Consider the following 27,500-nt stretch of genomic DNA (forward strand, 5'->3'; position numbering starts at 1 on the left):
TGCTTTGTCTCAGAATGTCAATGCAGCATTAACTGTGTAATATCACTTTGGGGCAGTTGTCTTTGGTACTTACAGTTCTTTACATGTAATTTCCAGGTTGATGAATAGAGTTATAATGTTTAACTACTTGCTCACAAGCAGTTATTACTTTCCTAATGATTGTTGAGCCCAGCTTCTGATGGAGATAATTAATTCCTTGTAATCAAAGTCTCTTCCATTAGCCCTATTTGCTTCTTATAGTCCCTCAAAGAGGGCAGAGCATTCACATATAAGGTCACTATTTTATCTGTGCATCTCTGTGTGAGATAGTGTCTATGACAGCAATTCAGTATACCGCACTATTGAAATTGCTTCAGTTGTTGAATTTGAAACAATTATTATATATCCTAAGATTTTAAATATCAATAGCATTAGCATATGTGTTGACAACATATTTTTCAAATCTTGGTTATATTTGAAAGTTTGTAACATGATGTCATTAATATAAAGCCCGTTTGTTTCAAAACTAATAATGAATATTTTGTTAGTAGCAATATGTAACAATGTCAGATTGCTAATCTCAAAATAAATCTGAAAACACTCCATTTCAAAATTTGAAAACAAACCCATTATAATATAAACAAATTTCCTAAAAATTCTAGGTATTACACTGAGTGTATTGTGGACAGCATAAATTTTTAAATCTCACTTATCTTTAAACAGTCAAATCTTTCACTGATTTCTTATAATTATTTTTGCCTAAGAATGGCTCTTAGAGTGCTGCTTCATATTTTCAAAATATACATTGAAGAGCATTTGTGAGATGGATTGTTCATAAAATTATGATTAATAATTCAAGTTGGTTTATTAAACCATTGTCTTAGAACCATTTTTTATTAGCACACTAGTTCATAATGAAAAACATTACTTAACATACAAAATGCTGTGTAGTTCTTTGTAAGTAGTGGCTGAAGCTACACTAAAATTGACTTCTGACAATGTTGAAAGTTATTCTCTAGGCATATAGATATGGCTTTCTCCAAATAGTCATAATTATAATATCTGGATCTTAGAATCCATTGAAATTAAGTGAGATTAATGTTTCACATATTTGAACACAGATGCTTATGATGGCAGATATTATTTTTAGCATATGTATCTTACTTGGTTGAAGAATACAGAATGTTAATTTCAAAGATACATTTTCAATCATTGCATCCTGTTTTCTCTGATTGTTGTTACAGAGGTTATTCAGTGCATATAACATAATTTTAGTCTTCATATTTCTCTCTTTTTTTCCTTACGTGCTCAAAACAGACAATGGTCGCAATGTTAAAGGTAATGTATGAACTCAAGTTTCATCATCTGATGCTTAAATTGCCCCCTTACTTGGCATGTTAACTTGCCTGCTGTATGCCCTGTTCAATGCAACATCATGCTGCCCTTAGTGAGTCCAGGTGCCTGGGGGAGACATCATGGCTTGATTTTGGTGGAGACGTTGTTACTTTCTTAACTGTGTCACCAAAATGACTAAGAACTCCTTTTTCCTGCAAGGAGTATAAGCCTAGGTTGACAATGAAGACTTCCTAAATATTTGAATAATTTGGAAAGAAGAAAATATTAAGCTAAATATATTTCAGCCAAAAAAAATCTTTTTTGAGTACCAGATTAAATAAAATAAACAAAGTGCTACATGACAGCATCACTTCACTTGTTCCTCTTTTGTTTCCTTAAAACTAGTTTCACGTTCCTGGATGGCAGGGGGTATGGTTTTAAGCTTACTGTAGTAGTAAACTGTATATGCATGATAGTCATTTCCTATTTTTCTATATAACATTTCAATCATTTTTAACTGTGTCCTATATAAGTCTGAAATCACTAGCATGACCTAAAGCTACTGTAGGTTTAACTGGGCAACACCTCTGAATAAACCTGGATCTGACTAAAAATTGAAAATTCGCTTCAGTTTTTCTACTCTATTGTACTAGATGCAAAAACCACAAAATATAAAAACCATATTATTCTCACCCAATTGAAAACTTTTGGAACTTAGTCCTGTAACATACGCTATGCATGCTGCTGTGGGTGTCCATATGGTGACAACTACTCATTTGTGCATGTGTGTTGCATGGACACGTCTCCATCAGTGACCATCGTTACTTAAGAGTTCACTGCTTTGGCCTCTTCCGTATGTCACGTAGTCTACTCTGACCTCTGTGAAGTATTGTATATTGATTCTCAAATGCTTCCTTAACTAATTTAGAGCTGGTGACAATTATGAATTAAGAGCACTAGAAACTACAGATGTTTTCTCATCAGCATCCCAGGTAATTTGAAAATAAGAGAAATCATGGCAGCTTCTCTCCATCCTAACTTCATTTTCTAATGAAGGGTCTGTGCAGGTGACCTCCAATTACAGGATGGAATTTCTATACATGATTATTTTGTCCTTGACCTTTCCACTGAGATTTGTAAAAGGGAGCAAATTAGTGTCAGCTGTGGATAGTGATTTGAGTTGATATAATTCAGAACATAACCTCAAAAAACAGAGTACAGACAGCTCATGACAACTGGCCTGTGTGAAACATGACTGGCTTTAGCATTTAACAATTAACAGTAAATTATTAGACATTAATTTTCCAGTGATCTTTAAATGCAGTGAGAAACAAATATAATTTTCCTTAGTAAACAGGAAATTGAGCTTACTAATCTTCAGACTAGTAGTTCACATAGTTTTTGTGTCATTCAAGCTACATTAATTCATTTTTTCCTTATAGATTAAGCCATTTAATCTCCAACCCATTCTTTCAGTCCTCCATTTTTTAACAGCAATAGTCTTTGACTAAAAACAAATCATAAAAGTCAGAATTTGGGATTAGGAAACTCTAAGCCACTCTAGAAAGTTTTCACATATTAATATTTATAATGTTACAAGATAAAATGTGGGCAATTTAATAAAAATTTAATGTGAATGTGCCCTCCAGTGTCTTTGCTATTTGTTTAGGCTCTGATTTTGAAAACTATTTAAAAATATTTAAGTGCCTGGCTCTTTGAGATTTTCACAGAGTAATTATTATGCTAATTAGACACAGGACAAGGCATTAAGTGTGCTTTTTAAAAATTTTTGGGCCTTGTTACTGTCAGGCGAGTGTATGCTCCTCGGTTCTATCTCATCACAACAAAGATTTGGAGTGACCGATGTCATGGCTCTTGGGTCTTGGACAGACCGTGTTATAACTCTTAGACGAATCAGTGTTACAGCTCAGTGTTACAGCTCTTTTATTTAGATAATAGCAGGAAAATCCATCCTCTAAGCGTGAAGGCATGCAGACCCAAAGACGTGAAGAGAAGAACGCCTCAATGCGCGGGAGAGAGAGAGAGCACTTTTGGCTCCTCTTTTTATATGTTTCTTTCCCTCCCCCTGGGCCTCCTCTATGCAAATTGGGCTTAGCCCTGAGTGCTGTTCTACCTGAAGTTCTCACTCAGGTCCTCGGACCTTCCTTTGACCTTCCTTTGTTCTATTTTCACGGGATTTTCCCTTCCTTGTCTTTTAGGCACCACCATTTTGGACTCCTGTTTCGTATTCTAACTACCTAACATTACTAAACCACATTTAAATGAAAATTTTTAAAAATAAAAAAATACTATACATCTTTGTATGCAAACACATAATTATAGTTTTTTTCAATACTGACTTAACCAAAAATAATTTATTTAACAAACTAAAATAAATGATTTAGAAATGTGCTTGGAAGGCCTTCAAGATCATCTAGTTTATTCCCCTTAGGCAAGAATACTGGTGAAATCTCTTGAACAGGTGGTAGAAGCATCTTTATCTCTAGAGGATCTCATTCTTTAACTTTCTTGGAAAATCTATTTTTCCTGCCTATACAAAAGCTAATTTAAATCCTTCTTGCTGAAATGTAATTGTTTTCCCTTCATCTGTCCTGAGTGGACTGAAATACTAGCTGGTTACTTCTGTTCTTTATGTAACATCACAGTGTAAAAACAGCAAATTGATACTCAAATCTTTTCTGCTAAAATGGAATTTCCATTTTACATTTTTCTTAGGATCAATTTTGTTTTCCTTTAATAAATTCCCTTAACAATCTGACTCTGAAATAAGACTTCAGAGTGTACAAAAGTATAACCCATTATCAAAGAGTGAAAAAGTTAATTCGAATAAATTGCACATGCTGCTTATATGTATGTGTGAATGTGTACATCATATATTTAAACAATTTTTCTAATATGTGAAAGGTGAACTCAATTCTAGTGGTTATTCTGTTTGATTCTACTTCCCAAATCACCATAAAAATTAACCCCACTTACACCACTTAGTAAGTCATTTAAAAAAGTTTACCCTTCTATAGCTTCCACCTCTTCATTATCCCAAGTAATTTCTATACTCCTCAAACAATGGTATGTTCAATTTCCAAGTCATCTATGAATCTGGCATATGAATCCTTTCACCTCCCCTCTAGTCACAAAAGCTATCAGATACACAAAGGAAATCAATTGATCTAATATAACTTTTATGTGCTACATTGGCTGTTACCAAGTGTTTGTGATCTTACAAGAATTTGCAAATTGATTTTCAATCGTTGACAGTTTTCTAATGTAAAGTATATGTCATGCCCAGAAACAAACAATATGGATATTGATTACAAATAATTTGGTGATTAATTCTGATATATTTTTAATGTCAAACTGGTTATCTTATGCTCATTGACAGTGGTCTTTTACAAAATCCAAGTACTAAACACTATATTCACATTTTCTTTACTATTAAGCCACTTCTGCAATTTAAGTTTTATTAAACTTTAGCCAAATAAAATCATGCTGTAAGAATACTGTATAAAGATGATTTGAAAATACCCTTAATCTTTTTGGTTTCCTTTTCTGTTCCCTTTGGCTCTCAAGAGCAATAATCTTTTTTTTTTTTAATAGCATAATTTTTAATAAAGTTTATCAGAAATCCAGCAGCATCTTGAGGACAATATATTCTCCTTTATCATCTTGTGTGCATATGTGTGCTAGTTGCTTAGTGGGGTTGTTTAATGCAGTCAACCCCATGGACTTTAGCCCACCAGGCTCCTCTGTCTGTGGGATTCTCCGGACAAGAACACTGGAGTGAGTTGTCATTTTTTTCTCCATTAGCATCTTGTAACTCATGATAAATTCAAATAACCTCATCATAAAATTTTTAAATACCTTTAATCTAAAATTCTTCCCAGATGTTGCTTTAGCCTGTAGCTTGATCTTTAAATGCAGGATACCTCTTTGTAGCTGGAACCTGGCTTATTTTATATTTAATCAGACACTTGTGATATATTTGAGCTTGATCCAACTGTTAGTTTAGTCTTTCTATGATCCAATGGATGTTGGCAGTTTGATCTCAGGTTCCTCCACCTTTTCTAAGTCCAGCTTGTACATTTGGAGTTCTTGGTTCACATACTCTTGAAGCCTGGCTTGAAAGATTTTGAGCATTACCTTGCTAGCTTGCAAAATGAGTGCAATTGTGCAGTAGTTTGAACATTCTTTAGCATTGCCCTTCTTTGAGATTGGAATGAAAACTGACATTTTCCAGTCCTGTGGCCACTGCAGAGTTTTCCAAATTTGCTGGCATATTGAGTGCAGCATTTTAACAGCATCATCTTTTAGGATTTGAAATAGCTGAGCGGGAATTCCAGCACCTCCTCTAGCTTTGTTCGTAGTGATGCTTCCTAAGGCCCACTTGACTTCACACTCCAGGATGTCTGGCTCTGTCCAGGATATGAGTTTAGTCTTCATGGTCTTCTGTTTTCCATATCTTACTAGAATATTAGAAAATTTAGTCTGTTCATCCATTTTGCAAATGTTTCTCTAAAAATTGTCAAGTCCTCCTAAATACTTTTGAGCTTTATTATTTTCTATTGAATCTAGTGGGTGCATATCAGTCACTCAGTGGTGTCTGACTCTTTGCAACCCCATGGACCCTCTGCAACCCTCCAGGCTCCTCTGTCCATGGGATTTCCCAGGCAAGAATACTAGAATGGGTTGCCATTTCCTTCTCCAGGGAATCTTCCTGACCCAGGGATCCAACCAGTATTTCCTGGGTCTCCGGCATTGGCAGGCAGATTCTTTACCATGAGCCACCCTGGAATCCCCATTGAATCTACTATTTCCCTTTATTTCTCCCCATCTATTTTCTTTAAATTCATTTACTTTGTTTTACAGGTTATTCTCCTTTCTTTCATTAGCATTTTAAATGCTATCTGTTTATGATCACTCTCAGGGAGGCTTCCTTTCACCTTTAAATCCTTAACCAAGGGCTCTCTTAATATAGACCTAGGAGGTAGGAAGCCTTGCATTCCAATTTCTGGTGCTTGATTCTTATTCCCTTTTGGCCTCCTATTGTGTGTGCTTAGGCTTACTGTTGGTAAAACGAGGATATTACTAATACCTTCCTTAATTAAAGTGTAGGAAGTTATTTTCATTAGAATTTAGACGGGTTTCAGAGAAACCTAAACTGACACTGATAATCATCGCAGACACTAACAGACTGCTGCATATAAACACCTGCTTCAAAAGCAGTGGAGAAGAGCATAATGATCTTTGTTATACAAGATGAAATAGATTTTGAATCTAAACATGCGTGAATTATTTTATGTAAAATATTTTAAGTTCTGCTGAAGTCTTTAAATGTATAAATTTAAAAGGAAACCTAACATTAAAAAAAGAATAGATTAACAGTTTAGAAATATTTTCTGTTAGAAAGTAAGAGAAGATGAAATACAGATTGCAATGAACTTGTAGTATTCTGAGGCCAAATCTTAGTGTGATGCCTATTGGCCAGTGGTTTCTTAGCCCTATCAGACTAATGTTCTCTTGTTTCAACATCCTGTTATGCTTGCTTGACTATCCTAAAATGATATTCAGAGATGAATAACCTATTTCTAAAAAGCCAACATAATTTCTTAATTATACAGGAAGAATAAAAGGAAAGCAGCTTATAATAAAATATTTCTATCAGTATGTTAATGTTCAAATATAACTACCCTAGAAGATATAATATGAAATATGAGAAAATATTTGGTATTAATAACATTAAAGGCATGATAAAACATTCCATATAAGTACTGGCTAAAATGATAGAGCAGGAGTTGAAGGGATAACAAAGTCAAAACCACTATTGGAATAAATAGTGACAGATTGGACTTATTTATATATAAATTTTTAAATAGTGAATAATCAAAATTAAATTATAAATAATACCAAAATCAACTGGGGAGAAATTGAGAAAGTGCAATATCCTCACAAATGAATTGGCCCTTGCTTTTCAATGTAGTGTCAAAATGATTCCCTATGGGATAGTGTGCAGTAATAATGCATTGCACAGGAGAAAGACATCCTACTACTCATAAGGATATATATATATATATATTCTCCAATACTTAAGAAAGACCTTGCAGACTATTCACCTTCATAAGCAACAAGAACCAGAAGAAGAAATGGCAATCAAAACATCTGTAGAACACAAACATTAAAAACAAACTCGTGGTTACCAGCAGGGAGAAGGAAGGATGGGGACTGGCATAGGGGTATGAAACTAAGAGATACAAACTACTCTGTATGAAATAAATAAACAAGAAGATATTGTACAGCAAAGGGGAATAAAGTGATTATTTTGCAGTATGGAATATAATTTATAAAAATATTGAATCACTATGTTGTATACCTGAAGCTAATCTAATATTGTGAATCAACAATACTACCATAAAGAAAGGACATTATGGAGGCATTGTGGCAAATCTCTAGGGAGTTATTAAATCATTCCAAGGGTTTATTTTTTACCTAAAAACAAATATATAATTCTTTTTGTTATATCATACATCATTTTACATATATAGGAGATCAATAATATAATATATTTTAGAAGAAACTCAATAATGAATGCCCATTGGGTCATCCGGGTCGATTTTTCAAGGTGAGAGAATAGACACCTCCCATCTCTGTAACAAAAACACCCCCACAGATGCCTTGATGGTGCAGTACTGTCACAGTTGATAATATTTGCTTATCTGTGCAGCAAATTCAGTGGAGTTTTTTGAAGTGGCCATAAACACAAGCAAAGTACCTTGTGTTACTATGTAACAGTACCTTTCTGTGTTAACATTAGAGATGATTCATATTTCTAGGCCATTTGCTACAAAATTCCAACATATAGAAGGATAATAGAGAAAGAGGATTGAAAGGTGGGATTAAGGTTTTGAAATACAGTTTAAGTATATGCTTGAGCTTAATGTTCTACAATCTCATGTGTGCAGTAATGTTACCTAAACAGTCAAAATATGACATGAGCTGGGAAAAAGGCAATATCTAAGAAATCTGAAGTCCTAGAATATTTTTCAAAATTTAAATATTAAGCTATAGGTCCGGAATGTAGCCATAGAATGATGCAAAAAAAGGAAACACTATCTAGCATATGTTACAATAACAAATTGGTGGTGTGTATAGGAAGGTTTTACAAACAATGGGGTTTCCCAGAGACCTATCTGAAGGAAAGATTAATCTAACTTTGGGCTCTTATATCTCTTCTTGTCATAGAAATAGAAAAGAGAATGAGAATCTATATTCAAATGAGAAATACTGGGAAATATATGCCCAGAGAGCACAGTGACATTTTTAACTTGGATAGACTTGGTCATCATCATGGGTAAAACTCATGGAATGAATAGATGTGCTCCTCAAGGAATACATACTGTCTTTCCTACATAAATAAAAAAATCTCTTAAAATCATTTCAATATTTTATAATAACCAAATATAAACTTTTACAAATGAATGCAGTGTGATTTTTTTCTCTAAGATGAAAATGAACTAAATCATGGGTATTTTTTTTCTTGGATTATTTTTGACCTGAGTTGATTAATTGTTGTGGTCCAAAATACACAATCCATAAATTTAATTTTCAAGGGTTTATACCTCACTTGGTGCATAAAGCACATTTTGATCTCCAAAATGTACTAGTTTCATACTGAACAGGAGAAACAACAGCATAAGGCAAAATGTGGTAACAAGTTCATTTATGCAGTTTGTATGTTTCAAGCACTCTCGAGGCAGAAAGTTAATGTTTGTATAGCATTCTTCCTAATGCTAATCTTCAAGAGCACATAATCTTATAAGTAATATCATCAACTGTATAGGAAACTTTTTGGAGTGGTTTTTTTTTGGCTCTCCATAACCAACAGACAATAGTAGTAGTGTGTTTGTCGCTCAGTCATGTCCAACTCCGCAATCCCATGGACTGTAGCCCACCAGGTTCCTCTGTCCATGGAATTTTCCAGGCAAGAATACTGGAGTGGGTTGCCATTCCCTTCTCCAGATCTTCCCAACCCAGGAATGGAACCCAGGTCTCCTGTATTGCAGGCAGATTCTTTACTATCTGAACCACTAGGGAAGCTAACAGACAATAGGTTCATCTCAAAGGAAGATGTAGCTGGTCAGTGTACTTATCCTCAACGAAGGGGTCCAGGATCTTGACACTGCCAAATTGTCTTTGTAAGGAAGGAATGTGAGAAGTGACCAGAGTTGATCAAAGAGTCCAAATGTCCAAGAAAAAGTTCTGGGTATCTAATGCACAGCATAGTTTTTTTTTTTTAAGAAAGTAACTAAGTACTACCAACCCCAAACCCACCTATGGTCATTTACCCACTGACGGTCATTTCAGTTGTAAGTTATGTTTGCCAAAGCACTCTTCTGCTGTGTCTTCTTCCCTCCAAAAGTGGCCAACATTAATTCTAAATAAAAGGGAAAAAATGAAAAGAAAGGAAAGATTTAAAAATCCCACATAGGATCCAAATTATTCAATTCAGTCCATGCGACACATCATGCTTATGCTCACTTGCTAAGTCACGTCCAACTCTTGTGACCCCATAGACTGGGGCCCACCAGATTCCTCTGTCCATGGAATTTTCCAGGCAAGAATACTGGAGTGGGTTGCCATTTCCTTGTCTTGCGACCCCTTACATGCACACAGATGACATTTGTCCTTCTCAATGTTACCTGAAATTCCTCTGTCTGGACTTAACACTTCTAGAATCTCTATGAAGTTATCTTATACAGGTAATAGAAGCATACGAAGAATGCAACTGACTTGTCACTTGTTATGGCAGAGTGCGGAGTAATACAAGTCAAAGCAGGTTAGACACTATTCAGAAATTTCATGGCCAACATGATTTTAACCTTCCTTGATTAATTCATAAATTATAAAAGTCCTTCCTTGAATAATTGTTAAGTTATAAAAAAGTTCTTGAGAAACTTTGAATTTAGAGCTTAGACAATAATAGGGGAGTAGAGTTCTCTCTTCTATTCCAGCCTCTAATGAAAGAAGCCAATTAACAGCTAAAGCTGCCATCTGCTCCCTGAGTGCACACCTTGGGCACTATCTTATCCTTGGATATTCACATGCCGCTCCATATGGTGGATGGTGAGCAGGTATCAACCAGCTGAATTTAGTCCCATCTGAATCAGGGTCACAATGGTCATGAATTACTAACAGGTCACTCGAGACCATGTCTTTCTTAATTTTTCCTGACATCGCTTTTACAAATACTTTCCGATTTTTTAGGGCCTTTTAATCATATCAAGTCAAGCCTCCTGGGATCCACGTCGGATTCAAACCTCAACAAATACAGCACCATTAACAAGATTCCACAGCTCACTCTGAATTTTTCAGATGTCAAAGCTGAAAAAAAGAACGCATCCCCTCCTTCTTCAGATAAAACCATTATTGCGCCCAAAGTTAAAGATCGAACACACAATGTGACAGAGAAAGTTACCCAGGTAGGATGTTATTTTGCTACCAATTTTCACTGTTTTTAAGGTTATTTTCTGAGGTAAGCCATCTATTTGCACTCCAATTTCTCTTCAGATGTTGGGTGACCCTCTAATGTAGCAAACAAATAAAACGGTACAAATAAATAAAACTGCAGACTCGAATTTTGTCTATTACAAGACTAAGCAAAAATGGGCTGGCTTGGTTTATTTGTTCCCTTTGTTGCAGAGGTGATTAAGCAGCTATTCATCACATTTAGGCATTTATTGTTTTGCTACAAATCCTTGCATTAGTGAAGCATGGTATTTTAATATAATGAATATGTCTATTGAAGGTTTAGGTGACTAATGGGGATTTACTCTGAACTGTGGCCCTCTTTTTTGCACTTATGCTACTAAGTAGAGTGAGATATAAGTCATTGGACTAGGGGGAAGAACTGTCTGAGTTGAAGAAAAGCCAGAGTAAAACAATCTGTTTCTCAGGTACAATATTTTGTTCTTAAATAAATATTGCACATCTAACTAGGGTGAAAAAAATAAAAGTACTGTCTAGCAAGATTCCTGTGGTAAAGAGTAGAGAAAAATGATTTGTACTTATTATATCAAAATACCAACCTAAGCAGTACCCAGCTTCTGCTTACAATGCACTTACATTGTTGGGAATTCATGACTCTAAAATTTGTGTCAAGTAAACAGTTTTTTTTTTTAATAAACAATTTAACCTAGTATATTTGCTTAGCAAGTCATTTTATAAACTGTCACAATATAAACATAAACTTGACCCTGATATCTATCTCAATCATTGAAGATCCTATATTAACGAAGGTTTTGTAATTGTAATTGCTAAAACAACACTATAGTAGTTTGTACATACCGCCTTATGTGTGAGCTGAAACAGCCATGTAAAGGCCATGAGTTGGTTGTAAATAGGCCTGAGAGTCTCTGTTTATTTGAGATGAGAGATTATACATGCCTTAACTCAGATACATATTTTGATATTTATGTAGTAATGGGGCTTTCTACACCTGGTATTTTGTTTTTCCTAACTTACTCTTAGTAAATTGAGCTTGACAGTGGTAAATGAATGTATGTGTGTATGAGCTTAGTTGCTCAATCATGTCCGACTCTTAGCGACCCCACGGACTGTAGCCCGCCAGACTCCTCTGTCCATGGGATTATCTAGGCAAGAATACCAGAGTGGGTAGCCATTTCCTTCTCCAGGGTATCTTCCCGACCTAGGGATTGAATCCAGTTCTCCTGCGTTGCAGGTGGATTCTTTACCATCTGAGCCACCAGGGAAGGCCAATATGTGAATAGCCTACTGTTATTCATGTTGTATTGGCACTATTTTAATAGCTTTGAATTTTACTTGCAATTGTTTTTACCTTAGAAATTATCCTATTTGTAGACCATAGTCATCATATGGATATATAGGAAGTAAGAGATTTTAGAGATTGCACAGAAGTCCGGCTACAGTTCTTACCGTCAGGGTCTTGCCAGTAGCATAAATGAGTGAAGTAGTCATGGTAGCAGAACAGGCATGGTGGGGGCTACAGTGGCATCAGAGCAGATGGCTGCCACTCAGCTCCGGCCAACTGCGATTGTGAAGGAAGGATTAACCCATGTTTTCAGATCTTTCAGTTTTAAAAAGAATCTGGAAATCCAGATTTGAAAATAAACTCTTTATTACTAAAAGTTGGCAAGCTAGTTCAAAATGCTTCTGCAGACCAAACAAAACACACCTTAAGGCCTGTGGGCAGACAAGTTTGATCTTTGCCAAGTGTTCATGAGCTTGGTTCACTACAGGGCCCACCCTGTCCTGCCATGTTTAGCAGGTCCACTATGCCAGGAGGAGATGATATACCCATGACTCAGAGGTGGCACCCGTACTGGGTGCTTTCTGAGCCTGGTGAGAGAGGAAATGTACAAGTGGTCCCAATGAAATCATGGTGATAACAGGAGCACAGCTGGGGGAAAATAATTACACTTCAATGGGGGAACTTTCAAAGAAAAACAGATGAGATGAGATACTTACGATGAGTCTAGAAGATTACTTATCAAACTGGGTGGCAAATGATGTTTAAAAGCATAACAGAGTCCCATGCACTTGTGCTTTAATTCTGACTGAGTCATTTATTGTGTGACTAGAGCCATTTGTTGTATGACATGGAGGAAAGTTTTAGTTATGACACAACTTATTTCTCAGTGTTGATATAAGAATTAAGTAGAATGATATGTGAAAAGTGTTCATCAAGGTGCTATATACATGACAAGCAACATCAGCCATTATTCTGTTTATCAGTGTTCTTGTATGACTTCCCCCTGCCCTCATCACCATCATTGAAGGTAATCCACACCTTGCCAGGACCTAGTCAAACACCTGGCCAAGCAAATGAGGGAAGAGATGAGATTCCCAGGTGGAGAAAAAACAAGAACAAAGTTGCAGAGGTAGAAAAGTCTGAGTGTCTTCTCAGAAAGAGTAGGTTGGGCCAGGAAGATGCATGGCCGAGCAGGGGCTTATTACACGTCAGGAGCCGCTGGAACTTTCCCCTCTAGTTGGTTCTTCATTCAGTTCAGTTCAGTTCAGTCATTCAGTTGTGTCCGACTCTTTGCAACCCCAAGAATCGCAGCACGCCAGGCCTCCCTGTCCATCACCAACTCCAGAAGTTTACCCAAACCCATGTCCATCGAGTCGGTGATGCCATCCAACCATCTCATCCTCTGTCGTCCCCTTCTCCTCCTGCCCCCAACCCTTCCCAGCATTATGGTCTTTTCCAATGAGTCAGCTCTTCGCATCAGGTGGCCAAAGTATTGGAACTCCAGCTTCAACAGCAGTCCTTCCAATGAAAACCAGGACTGATCTCCTTTAGGATGGACTGGTTGGATCTCCTTGCAGTCCAAGGGACTCTCAAGAGTCTTCTCCAACACCACAGTTCAAAAGCATCAATTCTTCGGCGCTCAGCCTTCTTCACCGTCCAACTCTCACATCCATACATGGCCACTGGAAAAACCATAGCCTTGACTAGATGGACCTTTGCTGGCAAAGTAATGTCTCTGCTTTTAAATATGACATCTATGTTGGTCATAACCTTCCTTCCAAGGAGTAAGCGTCTTTTAATTTCATCGCTGCAGTCACCATCAGCAGTGATTTTGGAGCCCCCAAAAATAAAGTCTGACACTGTTTCCACTGTTTCCCCATCTATTTCCCATGAAGTGAAGGGATCAGATGCCATGATCTTAGTTTTCTGAACGTTGAGCTTTAAGCCAACTTTTTCATTCTCCTCTTTCACTTTCATCAAGAGGCTCTTTAGTTCTTCTTCACTTTCTGCCATAAGGGTGGTGTCATCTGCATATCTGAGGTTATTAATATTTCTCCCGGCAATCTTGATTCCAGCTTGTGTTTCTTCCAGCCCAGCGTTTCTCATGATGTACTCTGCAAAGTCTTCATTACCTTTCTCACAAAAATTGCTTCTGGGATTGAGTAAAATGCAATAGCTGCTATCAAAAGGTTGGCATTCTTTTAAGGTCTCATGTTTCTCTTTAAAATTCCCATGACTCTTATATTTAAATCCATACCATTATAATATTTGTTTTAACATTTAAAAAAAAAAAGTTTTAAACTACTTACCACTGAAGGACTCAGGCTTACAAGGCCCCATAGTTTTCCAACAGCTTCTCATCCAAATCATCATGGAGTGCCCATCCCCACAGTTTTCCAAATATCCCAGTTGGAGAAGCAAGCAACAACCCTTTTAAGATGCTGGGAGGTTAGAATTGGATGTTGTTTTATAAAGGATCACTTTATTTTTACCAATGTAGATACAGTGATAGGAAGGACATTCTTCAGACAGAACACTTAGGTAGCTGTGAATCTAGCCAGAAATGATGAGAAACTGGACAACAGTTGAGACTGGAAACTAATATCCCCTTTTGCTCTCAGCAGCAAACCTTCCAGTTGTGCACATGTCAGATCAAACAAATGTGTGTGCATGCTGAGGCGTTTCCAATTCTTTGCGACCCTGTTGACTACAGCCCACCAGGCTCCTCTGTCCTTGGGATTTTCCAGGCAAGAATACTAACAAGGTGGAGATCAAATATTGAGATATTCCTCCTGTAAACTTAGCCTCTGAGGAAACAAACAAACAAACAAACACTTGAAGTAGAGACACTCTATAATTGTTTCCTCACTGGGTGTTTGTGAAGTTTTCTGATCCTAGTTATCACTGGAATGCCCGTATTCACAAAATATAGTATCACTTCTCCCCACATATCTAGAAATGACTTGATAGCAACTGAAAGACTTTGCTATTCTCTTTGTTATAACTTTGTGGAAGTCCTCTTTGTTAACATGCCTGCCTGCATGACAAGTCTCTCAGCCATGTCTGACTCTTTGCGACACTTTGGAATGTAGAATGTCAAGATATTCTCAACCTATTTGCTGTAGGCATCCAGCAGTGTTTTCTTTATCTAAAGTTCTTATTTGTTTTATTCCTTTAATAAATTTGTATAGCAATCCTTTTTTCAAAAGATATCAGAGTTTTGTTTATCAGTCATTCAGTAGTGAGTTTTAAACACTCCCCTGAGCATAAACTATAGGGTAGATATTTTAAAAAGATCTAAGTGAAAGGAACAATTCATCTCTGCTCATGTTATGCTCTCTCACCATTTGGACCTTATCTCTATCATAGATTGGCTGAGGACTAGTTAGCCGATTAATTACTTGAGTCCCCAGAAAGAGTGAGCTCATTGAGAGGGACCATAGTGCTATCAATTCATCTATTCATTCATTCATACATCTGTGTATTTTTATTCACTCAGCAAACATTTATTGAGAGCTAGTATTAACATATACCCTATAGGTGATGGTGGTTTAGTCGCTAAGACATGTTCAAAACTTGCAACCCCACAAACTATAGCCCGCCAGACTCCTCTATCTATGGATTCTCCAGGTAAGAATACTGGAATGAGTTGCCATTTCCTTCTCTAGGGGATCTTCCCAACTGAGGATAAAACCTGTGTCTCCTGATTGGCAGGCAGCCCCCAGGCAAATTCTTTACCACTGAGTCACATGGGAAGCCTCTTGGTTGGCTAATTCCTACCAAATTCCAGTGGAATGATGAAAAGAGAACAATGAAATGAAAGAAAGGTTGGGTGGGTAAAGACCAAAGGTCTACTTTCACCATGTGGTTCTCAGTTCAGTTTAGTCCAGTTCGGTCACTCAGTACTGTCTGACTCTGTGACCCATGAACCGAAGCACACCAGGCCTCCCTGTCCATCACCAACTCCCAGAGTTTACACAAACTCATGTCCAGCGAGTCGGTGATACCATCCAACCATCTCATCCTCTGTTGTCCCCTTCTCCTCCTGCCCTCAATCATTCCCAGCATCAAGGTCTTTTCAAATGAGTCAACTCTTCGCATCAGGTGGCCAAAGTATCAGAGTTTCAGCTTCAACAGCAATCCTTCCGATGAACATTCAGGACTGATCTCCTTCAGGATGGACTGGTTGGATCTCCTTGCAGTCCAAGGGACTCTCAAGAGTCTTCTCCAACACCACAGTTCAAAAGCATCAATTCTTTGGCACTCAGCTTTCTTTATAGTCCAACTCTCACATCCATACATGACCCCTGGAAAAACCATAGCCTTGACTAGATGGACCTTTGTTGACAAAGTAATCTCTCTGCTTTTTAATATGTGGTATAGGTTGGTCATAACTTTCCTTCCAAGGAGTAAGCGTCTTTTAATTTCATGGCTGCAATCACCATCTGCAGTGATTTTGGAGCCCCAAAAAATAAAGTCTGACACTGTTTCCACTGTTCCCCCATCTATGTGCCATGAAGTGATGGGGCCGGATGCCATAATCTTAGTTTTCTGAATGTTGAGTTTTAAGCCAACTTTTTCACTCTCCTCTTTCACGTGCATCAAGAGGCTCTTTAGTTCTTTTTCACTTTCTGTCATAAGGGTGGTGTCATCTGCATATCTGAGGTTATTGATATTTCTCCTGGCAATCTTGATTCCAGCTTGTGCTTCTTCCAGTCCAGCGTTTCTCATGATGTACTCTGCATATATGTTAAATAAGCAGGGTAACAATATACAACCTTGACGTACTCCTATTCATATTTGGAACCAGTCTGTTGTTCCATGTCCAGTTCTAACTGTTGCTTCCTGACCTGCATACAGGTTTCTCAAGAGGCAGGTCAGGTGGTTTCGTATTCCCATCTCTCTCAGAATTTTCCAAAGTTTATTGTGATCCACAGAGTCAAAGGCTTCGGCATAGTCAATAAGGCAGAAATAGATGTTTTTCTGGAACTCTCTTGCTTTTTCGATGATCCATCGGATGTTGGCTATTTGATCTCTGGTTTCTCTGCCTTTTCTAAAACCAGCTTGAACATCTGGAAGCTGACGGTTCACATATTGCTGAAGCCTTGCTTGGAGAATTTTGAGCATTACTTTACTAGCGTGTGAGATGAGTGCAATTGTGTGGTAGTTTGAGCATTCTTTGGCATTGCCTTTCTTTGGGATTGGAATGAAAACTGACCTTTTCCAGTCCTGTGGCCACTGCTGTGTTTTCCAAATTTGCTGGCATATTGAGTGCCACATTTTCACAGCATCATCTTCCAGGACTTGAAATAGCTCAACTGGAATTCCATCCCTCCATTAGCTTTGTTCGTAGTGATGCTTCCTGAGGCCCACTTGACTTCCCATTCCAGGATGTCTGGCTCTAGGTGAGTGATCACACCATCATGATTATCTGGGTCATGAAGATCTTTTTTTGTACAGTTCTTCTGTGTATTCTTGCCATCTCTTCTTAATATCTTCTGCTTCTGTTAGGTCCAGACTATTTCTGTCCTTTATCGAGTTCATCTTTGCATAAAATGTTCCTTTGATATCTCTAATTTTCTTGAAGAGATCACTAGTCTTTCCCATTCTATTGTTTTCCTCTATTTCTTTGCACTGATCACTGAGGAAGGCTTTCTTATCTCCTTGCTAGTCTTTGGAACTCTGCATTCAAATAAGTATATCTTTCCTTTTCTCCATTGCTTTTCACTTCTATTCTTTTCACAGCTCTTTGTAAGACCCTCTCAGACAGCCATTTTGCTTTTTGCATTTCTTTCTCTTAGGGATGATCTTGATCCCTGTCCCCTGTATAATGTCGTGAACTTCCGTCCATAGTTCATATGCACTGTGTCTATCAGATCTAGTCCCTAAATCTATTTCTCACTTCCACTGTGGTTCTCAGTAAAAGATCAAATTCTTGGCTATATCTGCCCCCTTTTCCATAAAAGTAAACTGAACTTTTTTTTTTAAATTTGTTTATTTTCTATCTTTTAACTTTACAATATTGTATTTGTTTTGCCATACATTGACATGAATCCACCATGGGTGTACATGTTTTCCCCTTCCAGATCCCCCCTTTCACCTCCCTCCCCATCCCATCCCTCCAGGTCATCCCGGTGCACCAGCCCCGAGCACCCTGTATCATGCATTGAACCTGGACTGGTGGTTTGTTTCACATATGATAATTTACATGTTTCAATGCCATTCTCCCATATCATCTCACCCTCGCCCTCTCTCTTAGAGTCCATAATACTATACTATTTATCTGTGTCTCTTTTGATGTCTCACATACAGGGTTATCTTTACCGATTGACTAAATACCATATATGTGTGTTAGTATACTGTATTGGTGTTTTTCTTTCTGGCTTACTTCATTCTGTATTATAGGCTCCAGTTTCATCCACCTCATTAGAACTGATTCGAATGTATTTTTTTAATGGCTGAGTAATATTCCATTGTGTATATGTACCACAGCTTCCTTATCCATTCGTCTGCTGATGGGCATCTAGGCTGCTTCCATGTCCTGGCTATTATAAACAGTGCTGCAATGAACATTGGGGTACACGTGTCTCTTTCAAGTCTGGTTTCCTCAGTGTGTATGCCCAGCAGTGGGATTGCTGGGTCATATGGCAGTTCTATTTCCAGTTTTTTGAGGAATCTCCACACTGTTCTCCATAGTGGCTAACTAGTACATTAGCATTCTCACCAACAGTGTAAGAGGGTTCCCTTTTCTCCACACCCTCTCCAGCGTTTATTACTTGTAGTCTTTTGGATAGCAGCCATTCTGACAGGTGTGAAATGGTACCCCATTGTGGTTTTGATTTGCATTTCTCTGATAACGAGTGATGTTGAGCATCTTTTCATGTGTTTGTTAGCCATCTGTATGTCTTCTTTGGAGAAATAGAAAGCCCAGAGATAAATCAACACACCTATGGATACCTTATCTTTGACAAAGGAGGCAAGAATATACAATGGAGAAAAGACAATCTCTTTAACAAGTGGTGCTGGGAAAACTGGTCAACCACTTGTAAAAGAATAAAAATAGAACACTTTCTAATACCATACACAAAAATAAACTCAAAATGGATTAAAGATCTAAATGTAAGGCCAGAAACTATAAAACTCCTAGAGGAAAACATAGGCAAAACACTCTCCGACATAAACCACAGCAGGATCCTCTGTGATCCACCTCCCAGAATATTGGAAATAAAAGCAAAAATAAACAAATGGGACCTAATTAAAATTAAAAGCTTTTGCACAACAAAGAAAACTATAAGCAAGGTGAAAAGACAGCCTGTGGAATGGGAGAAAATAATAGCAAACGAAGCAATGGACAAACAATTAATCTCCAAAATATACAAGCAACTCCTGCAGCTCAATTCCAGAAAAATAAACGACCCAATCAAAAAGTGGGCCAAAGAACTAGACTGAACTTTTGTAACCTTGTATGATTCTCTTATTACTGAGGCTATTTATAGCTCAGATGTTAGGCTAAATTTTAGAAAAATTGTACTATTCTGTTATCAGATTCAGCTGTTATAAATTTTGTAATGTCAGATTTAAGAAGATGGCACTGTGGATTCCAGAACTTTATTGACCAGTCTTGTATGGCCCTATCAGTCATTGCTGTAACAATGCAAATAATATAAGCCTGATTGAAACCATTTTAAGCAAAAAAGTGAAAGGAGGAGGATCAGTTTACAGGGTCACATAATCAAAAAGTGCAAGGTTAGATGCTTTGGGCCATAGCTACATTCATTTTTTGAATAGCTGATAAATTCTCTCTTCTCAGCCTTGCTTTCCTCATTAATAACTTTACTCTCCATCTGATGGAAGCAAGTCTTTACACTCTCTTGTCTTACATAATGCTCACCGTTCGTGATCTGAAAGGAAGGGCTTTCTCTCCACCAATGTCCACATCAGTTTCTGAGAAAGTGACTTCTGATTGGCCAGCTTGAGTCTTGTGCTCATCCTTGTGGTGGAAGAAGTATAGCTCCTTGACTGAGGACCACACCAGAAAAATACAGTGGGGAATGAATGGCTCCATGGAAGGAAAACAAAACAACAGTGGCCCATTACATTGATGAAGATAAGAATTCAGACTAACGGTGTCTCATATACACAAACACACACATACACTTGATAAATAAATATGTTGGGTAGGCTCTAGAGACACAGAAGTGTAAAACCTAGTGTGTGTGTGTTAAGTCGCTTCAGTTGTGTCCAGCTTTTTGCAACCCAATGGACCATAGCCCACCAGGCTCCTCTGTCCATGGGATTCTTGAGGCAAGAATATTTGAATGGGTTGCCATGCCCTTCTCCATGGGATCTTCCTGACCCAGGGATCGAACCTGCATCTCTTATACCTCCTGCATTGGTAGTCGAGTTCTTTACCACAAGTGTCACCTGGGAAGCCCATAAAACCTAGTACCAGTAGTCAAGTACTACCTGGAGAAAAATGATAAAAATTATATAATAATAGTATTTGCAGGTGCTAGTATAATAAATAAATGCCACAAGACCATATTATGAAACTAAAGTTAGTTTGAGTTTCCTTTATATATGCTGCTGCTAAGTCACTTCAGTCGTGTCCGACTCTGTGCGACCCCATAGACGGCAGCCCACTAGGCTCCGCCATCCCTAGGATTCTCCAGGCAAGAATACTGGAGTGGGTTGCCATTTCCTTCTCCAGTGCATGAAAGGGAAAAGTGAAAGTGAAGTTGCTCAGTCGTGTCCGACTCTTAGCAACCCCATGGACTGTAGCCTACAAGGCTCCTCCATCCATGGGATTTTCCAGGCAAGAGTACTGGAGTGGGGTGCCATTGCCTTCTCTGTCCTTTATATATAGTACTGACCAAATTATGAGCAAGTTATTCTGTAACTTATTACTTTATTACTTAAAAGGAATATCTGGTGAACTTAATAGAAACCCGTATTGTGATCATCAGAAAGAAAAAAACATATAATGAGGAAGAGAATACTAGTCCACAAGTATAGTTTTCCTAGAGCTTTATTAAGGAGAATACTCAAAATAATTAGTTTTGAGAATAATCACACAGAAACTTAGATCACAAGAAAGACATTTCTGAATGTTGAGAAGGTCATATAATTTTGAAATATACATACAACTTTAAATCTAAAATAGATTCTCATTATTTGGGGTTTATCTAAGTATATTGTTGGCATGAAAATAGAAGTAAGATAGATTTAATAATAGGTGACATTGGTTGAGCATTTACTGTGTCAGACTCTATGCCAAGTGGTTTAACAGATTATCAATTTTAATCCACATGAAAGTCCTATGATTTGATACTATTATTATCATCTCTATTTCATAGAAGAGGAATCAAGCTTAGAGAGAAGGAAGCACCTTGCCTAGGTCACACAGTAAGTGGAAAAAGTAGCTTTCACTGAGATTATCTGATTCCAAAGTGAAGTTCTTAATCTTGAAAGTATATCCTCTTTACTTCTGTTTTGTTTTCCTATCTGTCCCCTAAATCTACTCAGAAGTTCACAGAGCATTGGAAAATATCTGCAACATTCGGAAGTATGGAAAAATATCATAATCTAAAAGTTTGCTAGTAACTAATTAGAGAAGTGAGTCTATAGAAATAAGAGAATGTGGTAAGTGAGAAAGTTCCTCAAACTCTTCAAAAAGCCAAATAAAGTAAATCTTAATAGATTCATTATCTCTTATTTAAGTTCATATCCCATTTTTTAAGCTAATTTTTTGTTAGGATAAAGGTTTTGTTTTTTGTTGGTGGCATGCCACTTAGTGGCTGGAAAAGCAAAATTACACTGATGAAACTGACAAAAAGAGCTCAAAGTATATAACATTTTACTTTCCACTGAACTTTATCCATTGTAAATATGCTCATTATCTCTTCATGGCATTCAGTGCTCTCAATTTACTTTTGACAGAACTCCAAAACAGTATTTGTAACTCAGTACTTATTTATCAATGGAGATTGATTTATAATGGAGAGACAGTGTTGATTTCATATTATTATCTAATGTTTAAAAAGATAAATGTGTGTAATTTGTTTATATCAATTATACCTCCATAAATCTAAAAAATTATATATCATCTCAAGCTCAATAGTACAAAATTTGTTAATGCTTTCTGTAGTTTCACTCAAATTAGATAAACTTAGCCCTAAACTTTCTTCTATGACAGTAATCAAAATATCTTCCATATGCAACTACAGAGAAGACTGTACACATGGACATCACCAGATGGTCAACACGGAAATCAGATTGATTATATTCTTTGCAGCCAAAGATGGAGAAGCTCTATACAGTCAGCAAAAACAAGACTGGGAGCTGACTGTAGATCAGATCATGAACTCCTTATTGCCAAATTCAGACTGAAATTGAAGAAAGTGGAGAAAACCACTAGACCATTCAGATATGACCTAAATCAAATGCCTTATGACTATACAGTAGAAGTGAGAAATAGATTTAAAGGACTAGATCTGATAGAGAGAATACCTGATGAACTATGGGTAGAGGTTCGTGATATTGTACAGGAGACAGGAATCAAGACCATCCCCAAGAAAAAGAAATGCAAAAAAGCAAAATGGCTGTCTAAGGAGGCCTTACAAAAGCTGTGAAAAGACGGGAAGTGAAAAGCAAAGGAGAAAAGGAAAGATATACCCATTTGAATGCAGAGTTCCAAAGACTAGCAAGGAGATAAGAAAGCCTTCCTCAGTGATCAGTGCAAAGAAATAGAGGAAAACAATAGAGTGGGAAAGACTACAGATATTTTCAAGCAAATTAGAGATACCAAGGGAACATTTCTTTCAAAGATGGGCTCAATAAAGGACAGAAATGGTAGGGACCTAACAGAAGCACAAGATATTAAGAAGAGGTGGCAAGAATACACAGAAGAATTGTACAAAAAGTTCTTCATGACCCAGACAATCACGATGGTGTGATAACTTACCTAGAGCCAGACATCCTGGAATGTGAAGTCAAGTGGGCCTTAGGAAGCATCACTACAAACAAAGCTGGTGGAGGTGATGGAATTCCAGTTGAGCTATTTCAAATCCTGAAAGATGATGCTGTGAAAATGTGGCATTCAATATGCCAGCAAATTTAGAAAACTCAGCAGTGGCCACAGGACTGGAAAAGGTCAGTTTTCATTCCAATCCCAAAGAAAGGCAATGCCAAAGAATGCTCAAACTACCACACAATTGCACTCATCTCACACGCTATTAAAGTAATGCTTAAAATTCTCCAAGCCAGGATTCAGCAATTCTTGAACCATCAGCTTCCAGATGTTCAAGCTGGTTTTAGAAAAGGCAGAGGAACCAGAGATCAAATAACCAACATCCGATGCATCATCGAAAAAGCAAAAGAGCACCAGAAAAACATCTATTTCTGCCTTATTGACTATGCCAAAGCCTTTGACTGTGTGGATCACAATAAACTGTGGAAAATTCTGAGAGAGATGGGAATACCAAACCACCTGACCTGCCTCTTGAGAAACCTGTATGCAGGTTGGAAAGCAACAGTTAGAACTGGACATGGAACAACAGACTGGTTCCAAATAGGAAAAGGAGTACGTCAAGGCTGTATATTGTCACCCTGCTTATTTAACTTATATGCAGAGTACATCATGAGACACGCTGGGCTGGACGAAGCACAAGCAGGAATCAAGATTTCCGGGAGAAATATCAATAACCTCAGATATCCAGATGATACCACCCTTATGGCAGAAAGTGAAAAAGAACTAAAGAGCCTCTTGATGAACGTGAAAGAGGAGAGTAAAAAAGTTGGCTTAAACTCAACATTCAGAAAACTAAGATCATGGCATCCGGCCCCATCACTTCATGGCAGATAGATGGGGAAACAGTGTCAGACTTTATTTTTCTGGGCTCCAAAATCACTGCTGATGGTGACTGCAGCCTTGAAATTAAAAGCCGCTTACTCCTTGGAAGGAAAGTTATGACCAACCTATACCACATATTAAAAAGCCGAGACGTTACTTCGTCAACAAAGGTCCATCTAGTCAAGGCTGTGGTTTTTCCAGTGGTCATGTATGGATGTGAGAGTTGGACTATAAAGAAAGCTGAGCGCCAAAGAATTGATGCTTTTGAACTGTGGTGTTGGAGAAGACTCTTGAGAGTCCCTTGGACTGCAAGGAGATCCAACCAGTCCATCCTAAGGGAGATCAGTCCTGCGTGTTCATTGGAAGGACTGTTGATGAAGCTGAAACTCCAATACTTTGGCCACCTGATGCAAAGAGCTGACTCATTGGAAAAGACCCTGATGCTGGGAAAGATTGAGGGCAGGAGGAGAAGGGGAGGACATAGGATGAGACGGCTGGATGGCATCATCGACTCGATGGATATGGGTTTGGTGGACTCAGGGATTTGGTGATGGACAGGGAGGCCTGGTGTGCTGCAGTTCATGGGGTCGCAAAGAGTCGGACACGACTGAGAAACTGAACTGAAGTGAACTGAACGCAACTATAAGTTAAAAATACTTTTTAATAATAATGTCATTTTAATTCTGACCTCAGTTCAGATTCGACACCAGCTGGCTGCTCTACAATTCAACTCAGTTCTGGCACTGTCTACCCAGAGATCATGTCAGATGCCATAGATTAAGGGCTCAGTTTCTCAAGACTGCCCCCCATTTCAGTTGCCAATTGCAATTCCAGGTGTTTCCTGTGTTTCTGACCAACTGGCTGTAAATTGGGTTACAGCCCCTCCTTTACTTACATTAACTTGCTAGAGACACAGAATTTAGGAAACCTATTTATTCACTCGATTACCAATTATTACAGAATATGTTACCAATCAACAACCAGATGAAGAGATACATAGGGTGAGACCCTGAATGAAGGCACTTATGTTCCCACAATATTTGGGCTCAGCCTGATGGCATAAGGAAGAATTCTGTTTCACCAGCTTGGAAGCTCTCTGAACCCCCTCCTTTTAGGGTTCTTTTTAAAGCTTCATTACATAGGCATGAATGATTATTTCATTGACTATTGTCTATGAATTCAACCTCCAGCCCTTTCCTCCCTGGAGGTGAGGAGCACAGGAGGGGGCCTGAAAGTTCCAACCCTTTGATCAAGCGATTGCTTCCTCTGTTGACCCCTACTTTGTCCTTAGGTGACTTAGAGTCTTCTCAAAATCATTTCACTGATGTAAGAAATTCCTAAGGTTTAAGAGTTCTTTCCAGGAATGGGGCCTGTAACTAAATGTATATCTTATAAATCGCAGTTATCACAGTCATGGATTAAAAATAACACTTAATTGAAAAGTCGATTTTTCAACAGTATTTTTATAAATCTTCATTGATGCTGTAGTCTTGAAATTACAAAAAACAACATACACAATACTTCTACAGTATGATATAAATGTTTTCATAAACCTCATTTTTTGCCTAAACTCATGGAGCATGCAAACCTCAATGAAACATACCAATCATCTTGAGCTACCATGAAAAGAAAGTGAAAGTGAAATTGCTTAGTCATGTCCGACTCTGCGACCCCAGGGACTGTAACCTGTCAGGCTCCTCTGACCATGGGATTTTCCAGGAAAGAATACTGGAGTGGTTTGCCATTTCCTTCTCTATAAATAGTTAACAATCACAAAAGAGCAAGTAAAATTTGAAATGCAATGCAGGAGTCCCAAATAGCCTCTGAACACTTCCAACTTAATATGACATCAGTTTTGCCTCTATTATCTTATTGTTATTTATAGAATACCTTCAGACTTGGTTCAGCAAAACAGAAATCACCATCTAGTATTTTCCCCATATTCTGGATTTGATCTATGTCTAAACTGAAATGGAAAACAATATATGTGAATACTGCAAGTAGGAGTAATGCACATTCATCAGGATAATTATTGACTCAATATTTGTGAGTGCTTACTAAATATAAGTCAAAATGTATGTACGACGGTGCTACAGAAATGTATACATCAATTTTTTTGCCTTTAGGGGCCTTTGATTGAATACAAAGCCTGGATCTTTGAGATCCTCAATTATGTTTTCTAGTTCTCCCTGGGCAAATAAATATATTACATAATCTAGCCAATGATGAGGAGAAGACAAAATGTAGCTAGCCATTTAGGTAGCAATTGACTAGTGCAAACATGTTGTATGTTATATACATATTAAATATTAAAATGATGTTCATTACTTTGAAAAAAGTGTATAATTTTAAAAAGTAACATTAATTTTCTTTTTTTTGGCTCCACTGGGTCTTCATTGCTGTGTGTGGGCTTTCGCTAGCTTCAAAGAGCGGGGGCTACTCTCTAGTTGTAATGCACAAGCTTCTCATTGTGGTGGCTTCTCTTGTTGCAAAACACAGGTCATAGGGTGCACAACCTTCAGTAGTTGCAACACATGGGCTCAGTAGTTGCAACTTGCAGGCCTATTTGCTCCAAGGCAGGTGGAATCTTCCAGGATCATGGATGGAACCCATGTTTCCTGCATTGGCAAGCAGATTTCTACCCACGCCACCACCAGGGAAGTCCTGCTGCTGCTGCTGCTGCTAAGTCACTTCAGTCATGTCCGACTCTGTGCGACCCCATAAACGGCAGCCCACCAGGCTCCCCTGTCCCTGGGATTCTCCAGGCGAGAGTACTGGAGTGGGTTGCCATTGCCTTCTCCACCAGGGAAGTCCTAATTTTCTATTTTTACTAATTTCTATATGCACATCAAAATTGATTACTTGCTGACATATTCAAAATTAAAATAAAATTTCATTTCAGTTTTAAACATCTAAATTACCTCAAAGGTTATACTTCTCTATATTGTAAATGATGAAGGAATAACATCACTGATCGGCATTTTACCCTACCTTGTAAAGCAAGCATTTATGTATAATTGCTTTTAAAAAGCACCTGTTTGGTTTTCTACATTCATTAGACATTTTTTAATGGAAGGAGGAAAAACACCCACTTAAAAAAAGTTCTGTTAGCCAAAGAAATCAGATTGAAAATAGATGCTTGAAATAAAGAAGTAAAATACCAATGGTCAGAAGAGACAGGTAAAAATAATTTAGCTTAGCATACAGAGCAATAGCCTGGTTCCTATGGCAACCAAGACAAAGATTGCAGTTATCTGTTGCCAAGATGGTTCAGTTTTTATCCCCCCAGTTAGTATAAGCCTTGGGTTAAAGTCAAACTCGGGAACAGAAAGGAAGCACTGAACTGGCAGTTCCTATGTACTTTTGCCTGATAGCCTAGAGTTTGGGACAAACATAGTTCGAGGTGAGTTGCCTAATGAGAGTGGGCAGAAGCAGTAAATTTTTCATGTTTCATAGGATAAGAATTAAGTAAAGGATTTTTATCAGATATGGAAATTCAGAGCAGACATGGAATTTTCACAGACCCAAGCAACC

The 27,500-nt window shown here is 37.7% G+C and overlaps 1 protein-coding gene across 8 annotated transcripts in view; it reads left to right on the top strand.

The window, feature by feature from the left end:
* The window catches only part of KCNH7 (potassium voltage-gated channel subfamily H member 7), a 509,719-nt gene that overhangs the window by 372,861 nt on the left and 109,358 nt on the right, over positions 1-27,500 (top strand). For 7 of the 8 annotated variants that reach the window (XM_081581581.1, XM_081581583.1, XM_081581587.1 and 4 more), the window contains one exon: positions 10,591-10,805. In XM_081581581.1, the coding sequence (XP_081437707.1) occupies positions 10,591-10,805 (215 nt within the window). Of the gene's footprint in view, positions 1-1,296; positions 1,318-10,590; positions 10,806-27,500 lie in introns of all 8 variants that reach the window. The other variant, XM_081581582.1, reaches the window with a different exon arrangement.

Source organism: Giraffa tippelskirchi, chromosome 3 (genome assembly GCF_054371585.1).
Source record: "Giraffa tippelskirchi isolate mGirTip1 chromosome 3, T2T-mGirTip1v1.2.pri, whole genome shotgun sequence".
In the NCBI taxonomy this organism is placed as follows: Eukaryota; Metazoa; Chordata; class Mammalia; order Artiodactyla; family Giraffidae; genus Giraffa; species Giraffa tippelskirchi.